Below are 12,776 nucleotides of genomic sequence, written 5' to 3'. Positions count from 1 at the left end.
ACAGAACAAAACAACAGTTATTTAACAAAGCAACACTTAATAAAATAATCAATTCTGCATGCAACATACTATCAAACCCATTTAAATAATGCTAGTTATAACCCAAAACAACACGTTTTTATCAAAACAGGACTCATTCAACAACACAACTATTATTTAAGTAACAACATAGCACTAACTTTAATAGTTCTGTCACACTAAAATAGACACATGCATAAACAGACAAATGCATATAAACACTTGAATTAAACAAAACAACACTTATACAATAATGTTAGGCTTACTTAATTCTCTTCAACAGGGGCACATAGGGAACACAGGGACCACATGGACCACGTTGGAAACCACAAACAACCACATGCAGACAGGGACTAACAAACAGTCAAAAGTCTAAACATACAAAAACATTGTGGCCCCTACTACCAGTTCCAACCAACAAGCATAATGTAAAGCTATAAATAAGGACATAGAAGGAGAGAGAGTTAATACCTTTACTTTTACTTTTCTCTGCAATTACAAGAAAAGTGGATATTTGTCTTTAGGAACGAAGAAAAGTTTGGGCAGAGATGTGTTTTGGGAAATGTTTGATGATGGTGGCTTCGCGAAAGACAGGTTGATGGTTTCACATTTTTTATGATTGTGGCTTCGCGAGCGAGGGGTTGGAGGGTACGCGAGAGAGGGGCTGGTGGGTATGCGAGAGAGGGCTTGGAGGGGCTGATCGCGAGGCTGGTGGGTACGTGAGGTGGGTATACGAGAGGGGCTAATCGCGAGGCTTATGGGTATACGAGAAGGGCTGATCGTGAGGTGAGGCTTGTGGGTATGCGAGGTGGGTATGCGAGAGGGGCTGATCGCAAGGTGAGGCTTGTGGGTACGCGAGAGAGGGGCTGTTGGCTCTCGCGAGGCTGGTGGCTACGTGAGAGAGAGGGGCTGATGGCTTCGCATGAGGGGCTGACTAAGGTTCAATAGTGAGGATTTGGGGATTTTCAGAATCACGCGCCATAGGTAGTTGAGAAGCAGTCACGTGATGGTCACATGACAATGTTTGGGGCGGGAATCCACGTGTCGAGCTTCACTATGCCACATAGTATTATTTTAATATTATTTTAATTCTCTGTTAGCCACGTCAGCCTTTCCCGTTAGTGGAGTGACGGAAAGGACTAAAATAGAACGCGTAAATTGTTTTAGGGACTAAAAATGGTAAAAATAAAATGTAGGGACCAAAATAGAAAAACGTCCAAAATGTAAGGACTAAAAGTGCATTTACGCCAAGTATTTGTAGAGACAAAAAACGCATTTGGAAGTTTGGAGGAAGAGGGGAGTAGAGTGTATGGGGAAGGAAAAAAGAGGGGAGGATAGGGGAGGGGAACCCTTCCTTTTGTTTGGATGTTTTAAACTTTAAAATGGGAAGCAGAGGAAATGATAAGATATCATATTAATAAAAAAGTATACCCCTATTTTGTTCAATTTAATTACGAAATAGATATAAATTGATAATTCTTTTTTCTTAACATTAGTGGAAACCCCTTCCTTGCAAACTCCCCCAGTCTAGGGGAATTAAAAATGAGATAGAAATATGCATGTACGCAGCAGAAAATTAACGGATCTACTTCATTCGTAATTGATAACATGTGTTATGTAAATTTCAAAATTCTAGAACAAGAAAGCGTACCTTGATGCGGTAAAATTCAAAACCAAAGATTGTAGTACTCGTGAATACTTTTAATCTTCACTCCAATTCTACTTTACGCCCAAGATGTGTGGTCTCTCAATCAGTTTTCAAGGGAGAATGATAGAATATCTCTCTCTCACATACACCATTTCACAATGATGTCTCTCTCTTTTTCATATATTAAAATCTGTATGTTTATCTCTTTATAACTGATTATCTAATTGGGTTAGCCTTTTGGGCCTTTCCAATTGGGCTTTAGTGTGTGGCTTGGAGTGGGACCAAAAGGGACTAATAAGACACTAGCTCCAATAAGTCTTGGGCTTTTCTGTCAACTCTTGATAAGTCCAAAGTTATCATTAACTATATTTAATACCACTATATAAATATAGTTGCACTCTAGGCCTTATTTATAAATTATTCCCAAGATTTTATTGTACATGCAACCCCTTCATAAAATATTTGTAGTAATACAAAGTCATGAATGTAGACTGTTACTTTGTAAATTACACAATCTTATCCTTGAGTACCCGGTTTAATCCTTTAAAATTATTCAACATATAGTTATAAAATCCAATTTCATAAACATATAGTTTAGTAACTTCTTACCAAAGTGGTTAGGCCTAACTCTCTGAATAACTGAACCAATTAAACTTATCTCAAGGGAATATTTTATACTTCCATTAAGAGACTATGAATTTCATCTTAAGAATATATGTTCCATTAACATTAAATGTGGCTGCCCAACATACTGAAATTTTGATTGTTACTTTAGATCTCACTCCTGATATATCAGAGCAACCTACACTTCATGATCAGATCCATTATCCTCTCAGGATTAAGAGTTCATATAAATAGAAGTCGTGAGATTTATTATTCATTTGACAGTCGTTAAGAGAATAATAAATCTTGCAGCGGCTCAGTTTAATATGTCTTAACTCTTAAAAAATATCAACATACCAACTAGAAGTCTCCACTTCCATGATCAAGACAAATCATCTTGGTTGATATGTTATAATCTTTGCAGATGAAATGCCCAATTTCATCACCGACTACGAATTACAATTCTGAGTTTACAAAGAACTTGTGATTTATATCTTCTGTGACTTTTCACATAAATCGCATACTATGCATCTCATGGATTATATGATAATGTCCCATATTCATGTTACCATACAAAATAAAAACAAATTACACATGTACAGCTACAAATTGGGCCCAAGCAGCAATAAATGGCCGCTCAAGGAATTTGTTTTGGGGTTAGTATTAGTAAGAAGATAAATATTGGGAAGGCAATGAATCTTGCTATCTATGAGTTCTCTTATTACAAATTTGTACTACTAAGAAAATAAAAGATAAATTACAAATTTATTTGGCATATTATTCTTTAATATAGTGAATATACAAATTATTGTTATTAAAAATAGATTTTGAAAGTCATCTATTAATTCTAAATACAATAAACATATTAATTATTATTGTTAAGTGAACTTTAATTATTAAAACTTAGATTGATTTTATCTACTCTTTAGTTTAGGACAATTATATGTCTACATCGTAATATCAATGTAAGATTTACATTGCAGACTAAACAAGTATGTACAATATTATACATATTTATAAAAAAAGATATTAAATATTGTACACATTTTGCATATACATGTACAATGTTGTATATATTTGTTTTAAAACTATGTAAATCTTACATTGATAGTACAATGTAAACTAAGAATTTCCCATTAGTTTATTTCAAATTTGTTAAAATCTAAATGATTTTTTTTTTGAGATTTAAGATAAACAAATTTATACTTTTGTTGTTGGGCGCTTGGGCTTACTAATTTTTTCCCCAATTTTTAAAATAAAATTGGTTTATTGTTGGGTTTTTTTTATGTTTAAAAATACCAAAATATTTTTAAACTGATTATATTCGAGTTTATTTCAGTTATGCTTAAAAAATTTAGAGTCAATGTGTTTAAAATTTTATTTTAGAGGGTCAAACCCAAAAAAAAAAAAAAAAAAGTGTCAAATAGCGCCGACCCAATTTTTGTAAAATTTTAAAGTTGAAGTATTGGGCACAGATTCATAAGCCACTAAATTCCAGGCCCTAAATTGATACAATGTTCAGCCTCCAGTGACCCAGTCCAATAAAAATTTAGACAATCCAGAGCTATTTCATCGAATACCCATTAATTTATGAGATAATAAATAAATAAATAATATGATGATTGTCAACTTCATGCTTAACATCATCATTATAGTATTCTTGAAATACTAGTTTTATTTTTTATTTTTTTAATGTCAACTTGAAATACTATTTGGGCAACTTTTTCAACAATTAGCACCCAAATTTTTTTTTTTAGGAACATTAGCACCCAAATTATATATTTCTATTTCACCAATGATTGAATTTTTATTTTTTATTTTTAGATCGGTTAGAATGGCTTGCTACCACCCAATTCTCCCTGTCCAAAACTTCTAAGTACTAAATACCTAGAGGTGCTAACAAACTGTTTCTGCAGCAGCAGTTTTGGACTATTGAACTGTTCAATCTCTCTAACCCGAAGGAGTTCTGGTGGAGGGTGAGGATCCGGATAAATAGGAACCTATGGCCGTAGTTTAATGAAATTTATAAGTTAGATAAAAAAAAAGTTTATATGCCAAAAAGGATTGAAATTTGCCCGAATAAGTAAAACAATCCGATAAGGTCCAAAGTTTTAGTAGATGCATATAAGGTTTGATTGTAACAACATGGTAAATACTAGTAGCTTTAGTTATAATAGAACTGATTTACCAAATTCTTGTAACTCAGCTTGCATTTATTTGTTACTCTTTTTTTTCTTTTCTTTTCATTTAAATGTTATTGCCACCTTCTTTTTCTTTCTTTCTTTTTTTTTTACTATTATATTATAATTTAAAAAAGAGAAAATAATAGACTTCAAAATATTACTTAAAACTACATATGTCATAAATGATTATATACCTAAGTGACTGATTAAAAAAAATTGCATAATGGGTATATCTAACGTCCCTCTCAAGTATGGGTGAGGTCTATCAACTCTATCCCCATGTGAGAGGGGTGCGTTACATATACCTATTACACCATATTTCCTCTTGAATGAAATGCTCATCAAAGTACAATTTTTTTGCCAAACATAAATAAGAGTCCTATTACCTTGAACTTGAACAAAGTTCTAGCTAAACCCTTCAATTAAAGCAATTTCCTCCAACTCCATTAATAGCCCTAAGAATATGAATAGAAATCATCTATACCACTTTTTGTGTACTACTCTATGTTCTACCAATCGTTGCTTGTTATGTTTTGATTTTAGTTTCCTTATAAAATAATTGAAGTTTAAAATGGAAAGCAATCATACACATGGTAAATAGTGATTGATAGAACATAGATTGGTACACAAAAAATAGTACAGAGAATTTGCATTCGAATAGGAATAGAAATTGTCTGTACCACTTACTTGACCAAATAAGTTATAAATTTTCTCAACATGGTTGCTTTGTTCTAAAGTTCTACTCACCATAGTTTTATGGAAAGTTATAATTTCCCAAACAACTCTACCAGATTCAAGGGAGTTAATCTCGTACCGGAAGTTGTACCGAATTGATCAGTTGAACGATATATTTCGGTACCGGTTAATACCGGTATATCGTTATTTTTTATATTTATAAATATATATATATATATATATATATGTATTTATGTATGTGTACGTAACAAATATAAAAGTTTACCATAAAACATTACCTCAATTCAGAACAAATTATTCATGATTTTAGACTTTAGCATCAATTAAAAGAAAAAAAAACATAATATAAAAAATAGAAAGTTTAATTGTTCATTGCATACTAAGAAAACAAATAATACTAATAAGTTAATGCAAGTAAGTTACCATTTTGTCCTTACAAAAATTCAAAAATTATAAAACTAAAAAAAAACTTCTTTTATGTATTGGCCAGTACGCCTGATACCGGTTGGTATTGCCCGAAATTGGCTGGTATAAACAGTACGGGCGGTATTGAAATCAGTACAAAATATTGGTGTTTCGATACCAGTATATGTACTAGTATGGTACATACCATCCGGTATCGTTACGGTATCAACCACCTTAACCAGACTCCAGCAAAGCATTTAACTTTGTTCAACCATTTTAATGACTTTCTTAGGAAAGATGAAGATACCAAACCAAAGGGCTTTAAATGCGAAATAAAATAGAATTTATCAATTTCAAGTTGCAACCTTCCAACAAATGACAACACTTTACCACTTCAAGAGTTAATTATATTTTAAAAAAAACACTATTCCACTACAAGAGTTGATTGAGCAATGATTTTATCCACAAAGAGCTTGAAATCCTTCTGAAATAATCTTCTAGATATTGATGGCACTCGTAAATATTTTACTGGCAAGTTCTTATCTTTAAAATCATAGAGATATTAAAATTTCCTTCTTTAAATAATTTGAAATGTAATAAAAAAAAACATTTCACTCTTGCTTTTGTTGACTGAAAAACCAAACAACTTTCTGAATTGATCTAGAACATCCTTAAACCTTAATAATACTATGGTCTTCATATTAGCTTCAACAAACATTACCAAATTGCCTGGCAAACAATATTGAGACAACTACACTTTTTCACATTTCATAATTGAAAATTAAAATCATCATTAGATTTAGCAGCTGCTGTGAGAAATGCGGTTCGAAGGGACCCAATTTTATTAGTATCCTCCTGATAATAAATCTCAAATTGAAGATTCAAATTATAAATATGTGATATATCACCCTTAGCCAAGGGAATTACATTATAATCGTCACTTAATTTAGTAATAGGCTAAGAATGTATTAACCCTTTTGGTAAATTAAATCAATTAATTAGCTAAGTGAATTAATTTGATTCAATTATAGGCAATACACGTAGTAGTACAAACAAATCACCAACTAAGTTAAATGCAGCAAAAAATAAATTTGATACAGGTGATTTGTTTACGAATGGGAAAAACTACCGAGGAAAAATCCCACCGAGTGAATTTAAGATCACTACTCCCGAGAATCTACTATTATCAAAACAAGCAGTTACAAATAAAAGAATCTCAGTACCTTATACGGTTATACCAATTACCTACAGTTGAACCATTACCCCCAATATACAATTGGACTTGCAATGTAGTGACAATCTCTGCTTTCAATGCACAAGTCCTATTACGTGACTAACTAATCGATGCACGGATCTCAGTACGCGGCTTACACACTAACTTGAGAAAGATGTTGGCTGCAAAGTTCTTCAGTTCATCTACACAATGAAGATCAAGAAGCTCCTTGGTTACAAAACCCTACGGCGTACAAACGCAGTAACTTCTTCAAGAGAAAAATGAACTAGGGCAAATTATCTTCGGTTACAATATACGTGTAACAACAAGTACAACAACCTCAAGACGATCCTTAAAATAATCCTTATACATGTCTAGAGTTGTAAGAAAAGAAACCCTACATAAATAGCTTGGATATGCATGAAAAACAAATCTGAAAATCTGATTTTCGTAAATCTCGATAGATAGGCTATCTATCAAACTACTGTCGAGTTTCGGGCTAAAAACTTCTTTTAAACCTCAATAGATTCAATCTGTCGAGCTTTAAAATATAACAGTTCTTCACTTGTTTCTTGAATAGATTTGCATGACTTTAACTCTTAACTTAAATACAAAGTTGTTTGAAGACTTAAATCATCCTAGATCTACCCAATTACAAAAAAAAGTGTATTTTGTAAAATGATTAGCCAATTCTAAATGACATATGTTCATAACTATTTCCACATATGTCTTAACATTTAGTTTATAAAGGAAAATTTCAGAAAATCCCTAAATATTTTATTAATATATGAGTGTAATACATGAAGGATTCAGAATAAACGGAAAAAATACAAAACTTTTTGTCTTAAATATATTATATAAAAATAAAATACATGACTCGTAAAAAAATACAAGACTCCTTTGGGAATTTGCATATGAACAATTGAAAGATCAAAGTAACTTAGATATCAAATAGAAACTTGGAGGCACAAAAGAAATGTTTTCTAAGAGATCGAAGAGAGAACTTCACTCTTAATATTAATATAGATCATTGGATCATATTTATAGACAAGGAGGTGTGGTCCCTCAATAGGCACATTTGGAGAGACACTTTTGCTGATTATAACTATCACATAGAATATTAACCGTTTGGTGAACCAGAAAACCGTCATCTGGAAAATTGTAGGAAAACTGTTTTTACGTATATTGATTGATCGAGAATTTTCTCCAACCAATCAAATATATAGTTTTGATCATTCGGTCCTGTATTTGAGCAAAGAATCAAACAAACAGAGAGTTGGGTTCTTAGATTGTGCATGCTTAGACCGAGCAAGCCATATTTCAATTGATCGAAACAAGTTGGACTGATCGAACAGGAGTTGAGCTTCTTTAATCAAAACCCAACTGACCTTTTAATGACATTTAAATTCTCTTCACTTTTATTCTTAAATATATTACAACCTACTTTTTTTTTTTGAAAGTCAAACCAGCATAATTTCATTCATTCAAATTCAAACTGTCAAAATGCAATTCGTCCACCACTGGAGGAGGAGAGTCTTCCAGCCAATACAACTCTTCTGAGACATTTTTAGCAAACTTCGCAAGAGCATGGGCCACCATATTTCCTTCCCTCCTAATACAATTTACATAGACATTTTGCATACCATTCATAAGCCACTTAACATCATCAATGATTATGCCCAGCAAAGCCCGGTTTGGGAGTGCTGAACAAATATTTTTCATAACATGGGCATTATCACCTTCAATGATCAACTCCAAAAAACCCACATCGATGGAAAATTCGAGTGCCTTCCTGCAAGCTAATGCTTCTGCTTCATCACTAGATGTTATCGGCAGTCCCTTTGCTGACATGGTAGCCATCACTTCTCCTCTGTAATTTCAAATTACTACACCAAATCCCGTACAGTTCAGCTCATCGAAGATTGCCGCATCAAAGTTGAGTTTGAAGCTTGAATTTGGAGGTGGCTTCCAGTTGGTTCTCCCTGTTGTTGTTGCAGGCAAAGCAAGTTGCCATTGTGCTTGCTGAAACTCCTTTAGATAGTTGCTAGTTCTTTGGTTTAGCCATTTTGGATCCTTAAAGCTTCCTCCATATACGACCGTATTTCTATGGTTCCATATGAACCAGGCTTGGACGAGAAACAACTCAAGTTCTGAGTTTTCAAGTCTTGCTAACAGATTCTCAAAAAGCTCAATGACATTGCCGTGGCTGTTTGGCATCTTCTGGAGCCTAGGTACACATCCTGCCCAAACATCGTACACATCCTGCCCAAACATCCTACGCAGCCCCACATTCCCACAACACATGTGCTTCAGTTTCAGGTTCTCTCCCACAGCACTGACATATATTATCAGAGATGATTTTCCTTTTTGCCAAGTTCACACGGGTTGGTAAAATTTCCTGACAAGCACGCCAGCCAAACAACTTAATTTTATTTGGCACTCCAAGCTTCCAAATCTTCTGCCATACTTGCTTTCCTGCTAGACCCGTGGAGCATTCAGCCCAAGTAGATTCCCTTGCAATCCGTCTTGCAATTTGATACCCGGACTTGCAAGAGTATATCCCATCCTTACTATGAAGCCAAAAAATTGCATCTGGTGCAGACCTACGGCTCAAAGGAATTCTACAAATTGCATCAGCATCACCTCTCTGAAATTTGGCATAAATGAGCTCACGGTTCCACCAATTAAGGTCCGGGTCAATTAGATCTGCCACATGCCAGTCCTCAACCTCCATCACGACTGGAAATAGGATTTTATTGGTAGGGTGGTTTGGTATCCATTTGTCCTCTGCACCTCTAATCGTTGATCCATCACCCACCCTCCAACAGCACCCCGATTTCAGGATAGGCATTGCTGCCAATATACTTCTCCATGTATAAGAGTAGTTTGGAGATACAACCGCCTCAAGGAAATTGCATCGGGGGAAGTATCTAGCCTTAAGACATTGGAATAGGATTGAGTCTTGATCTTGTAGTAGTCTCCACCCTTGTTTAGCAAGCATAGCAAGATTAAAGCTTCTCAAATCTCTAAACCCCATACCGCCATCCTTCTTTGGCTTTGATAAAAAATCCCAACTCCGCCAATGTATTTTCCTCTCATTGCCCACTTGTCCCCACCAAAATTTTGCACACAAGGCATTGAGGTCATCACAAAGCATCGAAGGTAAAAGAAAGACCCCCATAGTGTATGTGGGTATGAATTGAGCCACTGCCTTGATTAGCACTTCCTTGCCCGCTCTAGATAACATCAACCCCTTCCACCCTTGCAATTTTTTTCACACTCTATCCTTGAGGAAAGAAAAGGTTTGGTACTTTGCACGCCCAACCAAAGTTGGCAAACCCAAGTAAGTGTCAAACCTCTCCACCTCCTTCACCCCCAAAGCCGAGACAATTGCTTGCTTTTGGCCACCCGGTGTGTTCTTACTAAAAAATACCGAAGATTTCTGTAAATTAATAGATTGGCCCGATGCACCTGCATACATTTGTAGGATCTCAATAATGGTTGCAACTTCGGTTTGAGTAGCTTGGCAAAATAGTAGAGAATCATCTGCAAATAGTAAGTTAGTAATTTTTGGTGCACTTTTACAGATAGATACCCCACTAATTCGCCTTTCCATAGTTGCTTTTTCCAAGAGAGCTGTAAACCCTTCTGCACACAAAAGAAACAGATATGGTGAAAGAGGGTCGCCTTGGCAAATCCCCCTTGAAGGTTGCACGTGACCATGCGGTGTCCCATTAATAATAATGGAATAGGATGGTGAACTCACACATCCCATCACCCACTTAATCCACTTCTCTGGAAAACCCAATTTCACCATCATGCCATGGAGGAAAGGCCATTCCACTCTATCATAAGCCTTACTAATATCAAGCTTCAACGCCAATGAACCTTTTTTTCCCTTTTTTCGGGATGTTAATAGCATGGAGAGTCTCATAGGCAAGTAGCACATTATCTGTGATGAGTCTGCCAGGGACAAATGCACTTTGTGTGGGAGAGATAATATATGGGAGGATCTGCTTCAACCGGTTAGCCAAAACCTTTGATATGATTTTATAGATAACATTGCATAAGCTAATTGGTCTAAAATTAGACATTTTCATGGGAATTTTCACTTTTGGAAACAATATTGGTATGGTTAGTGCCAGGAGGCATGCAACTAGATTTTAAAAAATCTAAAATAGCAGTAACAACTTTATCACCCACAACATGCCAAAATTTTTGGTAAAACAGAGGATTCATACCATCCAGTCCAGGAGCCTTTGTTGGTCCCATCTGGAACATAGTCGCCTTAATTTCATCAGCAGTGAACTCATTGGTCAAGATCTGTTGCATATCAGGAGTGACTTTGCAAGTCACCGTGCTTAGGCATTCATCAATCTGGTCATAGATTCCTGCATTAAACAGGTTGTCAAAATAATCAATTGCCACATTTGCAATGTCATCTACTTCCTCCACCCAACAATCTTCAGAGTTTTTAATCTGTTGAATATGATTTCTTCTTCTCCGCTGAGAGGCTTTGGCATGGAAAAATTTTGTGTTTCTATCCCCATGCTTGAGCCAAGAAATTCTAGATCTTAGAGCCCAAAAAATTTCTTGCCTGCGTAATAGTTCATCCAATTTTTTGGAGACTTCTAGGAACTCTACTCTAGACTCCTCGGTGACATCCTCCCTAATCATAGTGTCTATTTTTTTTTAAGCTCTTTTATTTCATCCTTATCTGGGTTAAGCTTACCAGCCCCCCAAGCCTTCAATTCCATCCCATAAGCCTCAATTCTGTGTTGTATATTAGCCAACCCGATTCCATCAATCCCACCAAAATTCCATGCTCCCTCCACCACTGCTTCACACTCATCTCATAGCAGCCACATTTCTTCAAATTTGAAACCTCTATTCCCCCTTGTTCGGTGATGCCTATAAGCTTGGGTTTGAAGAAGAATGGGCAAATGATCCGAGGCATGTGAAGAGAGATGAATCAATTTGCTCATTTGGAACTTGTCAACCCAATCTTTTGTGGCGATGGCGCGGTCTAGGCGTAGCTTCGTATTAGCATCACCTGGCCTTTTGTTGTTCCAGGTATATGGGTAACCATGGTAACCCAAGTCCTGAAGCTGACAAGAGTCTAGTGCATCTCCAAAAGCATTCACCTGACTTCTTTGGCATGGACATTTGCTAAGTTTCTCCGCTGCATGAAGGATCGCATTGAAATCTCCAATGCACATCCATGGGCCTTCCACCAACGTTCTAATATGTTTAAGCAGTGCCCATGATTTATTGCGTTGAGTTGTGTCTGGCCATCCATAGAACCCCGTCAAGTGCCACACAAAGCCGTCCTCTTCCTTCATAGTGACAAGAATATGGTTTGGTGAGAAGTTTACAAGATCAATACATACATTAGATTTCCACAGCAACGCCAATCCACCCCCTTTAGCAGGTTGTTTCACTATAATACGATTTTGAAACGGTAAATCTTTATAAAGCTTTTCAAATCCTTCTTTTTCCAGCCTAGTTTCCATTAGAAAACACACCATGGGATCTTATTCCTTCACAATTTTGCAAAGGCTTCGACCTGTCCAAGGGTTCCCAAGCCCTTGACAGTTCCAACTTAGGATCCTCATTGCTCCCGGCAAGGGTGGCTTTCCACCCCCGCCGATATTTCATCATGGTTTGCTACTCCAGTCTCTACTCGTCCTCTTTTCCCATGGTGTTCTTCGTGCTCTGCAAACAGAGCACTCGTTGCTCTTCTTTCTCCTAATGTTGGCGTGCAAATTTCCGTAGCAGACTCATTTACCCCACACTCCATCCTGTTGAGCCTTACCCATGTTGCTTTAGGCTTAGACTTCAGCCCGTTAGGCCCATTAGCTTGTGTACTTGCCAAGCTCGAAGCAATTGGGCCCAAGTCTGGTCCTACATTTGAATTAGCGTAGACAACGGTATTCTCCTTGGTCTGTGTAACGCTTCCCATTAATGCGCCTTTATCTCCAGGATTCTCCATCATTGCTTGCTGCCGTTT

The 12,776-nt window shown here is 36.0% G+C and overlaps 2 protein-coding genes across 2 annotated transcripts; both read right to left on the bottom strand.

Moving 5' to 3' along the window:
* Positions 1-8,644: 8,644 nt before the first annotated feature.
* Positions 8,645-9,040, bottom strand: LOC142611951 (uncharacterized). Its single transcript, XM_075784095.1, has one exon. The coding sequence runs from the start codon at positions 9,038-9,040 to the stop codon at positions 8,645-8,647; it is 396 nt and encodes a 131-aa protein (XP_075640210.1).
* Positions 9,041-10,040: 1,000 nt separating this feature from the next.
* LOC142611950 (uncharacterized) lies at positions 10,041-12,279 on the bottom strand. Its single transcript, XM_075784094.1, has 4 exons — positions 11,652-12,279; positions 11,499-11,603; positions 11,008-11,157; positions 10,041-10,729 (listed from the first exon to the last, which is right to left on the bottom strand). The coding sequence occupies exons 1-4, from the start codon at positions 12,277-12,279 to the stop codon at positions 10,041-10,043; spliced, it is 1,572 nt and encodes a 523-aa protein (XP_075640209.1).
* Positions 12,280-12,776: the final 497 nt, after the last annotated feature.

This window comes from Castanea sativa, chromosome 10 (assembly GCF_040712315.1).
Source record: "Castanea sativa cultivar Marrone di Chiusa Pesio chromosome 10, ASM4071231v1".
Lineage (NCBI taxonomy): Eukaryota > Viridiplantae > Streptophyta > Magnoliopsida > Fagales > Fagaceae > Castanea > Castanea sativa.
The sequence above is the reverse complement of the archived record's forward strand: the minus strand, read 5'-3'. Positions and strand labels throughout refer to the sequence as shown.

Coding starts and splice junctions, on each gene's coding strand:
- LOC142611951 (XM_075784095.1), bottom strand. CDS start 9,040: ATGTTTGGGCAGGATGTGTACGATGTTTGGGCAGGATGTGTACCTAGG.
- LOC142611950 (XM_075784094.1), bottom strand. CDS start 12,279: ATGGAAACTAGGCTGGAAAAAGAAGGATTTGAAAAGCTTTATAAAGAT. Junction 11,158..11,498: donor ATTGAAGGCTTGGGGGGCTG/GTAAGCTTAACC, acceptor TGTTTAATGCAG/GAATCTATGACCAGATTGAT. Junction 10,730..11,007: donor AAAGGCTCCTGGACTGGATG/GTATGAATCCTC, acceptor TGTCCCTGGCAG/ACTCATCACAGATAATGTGC.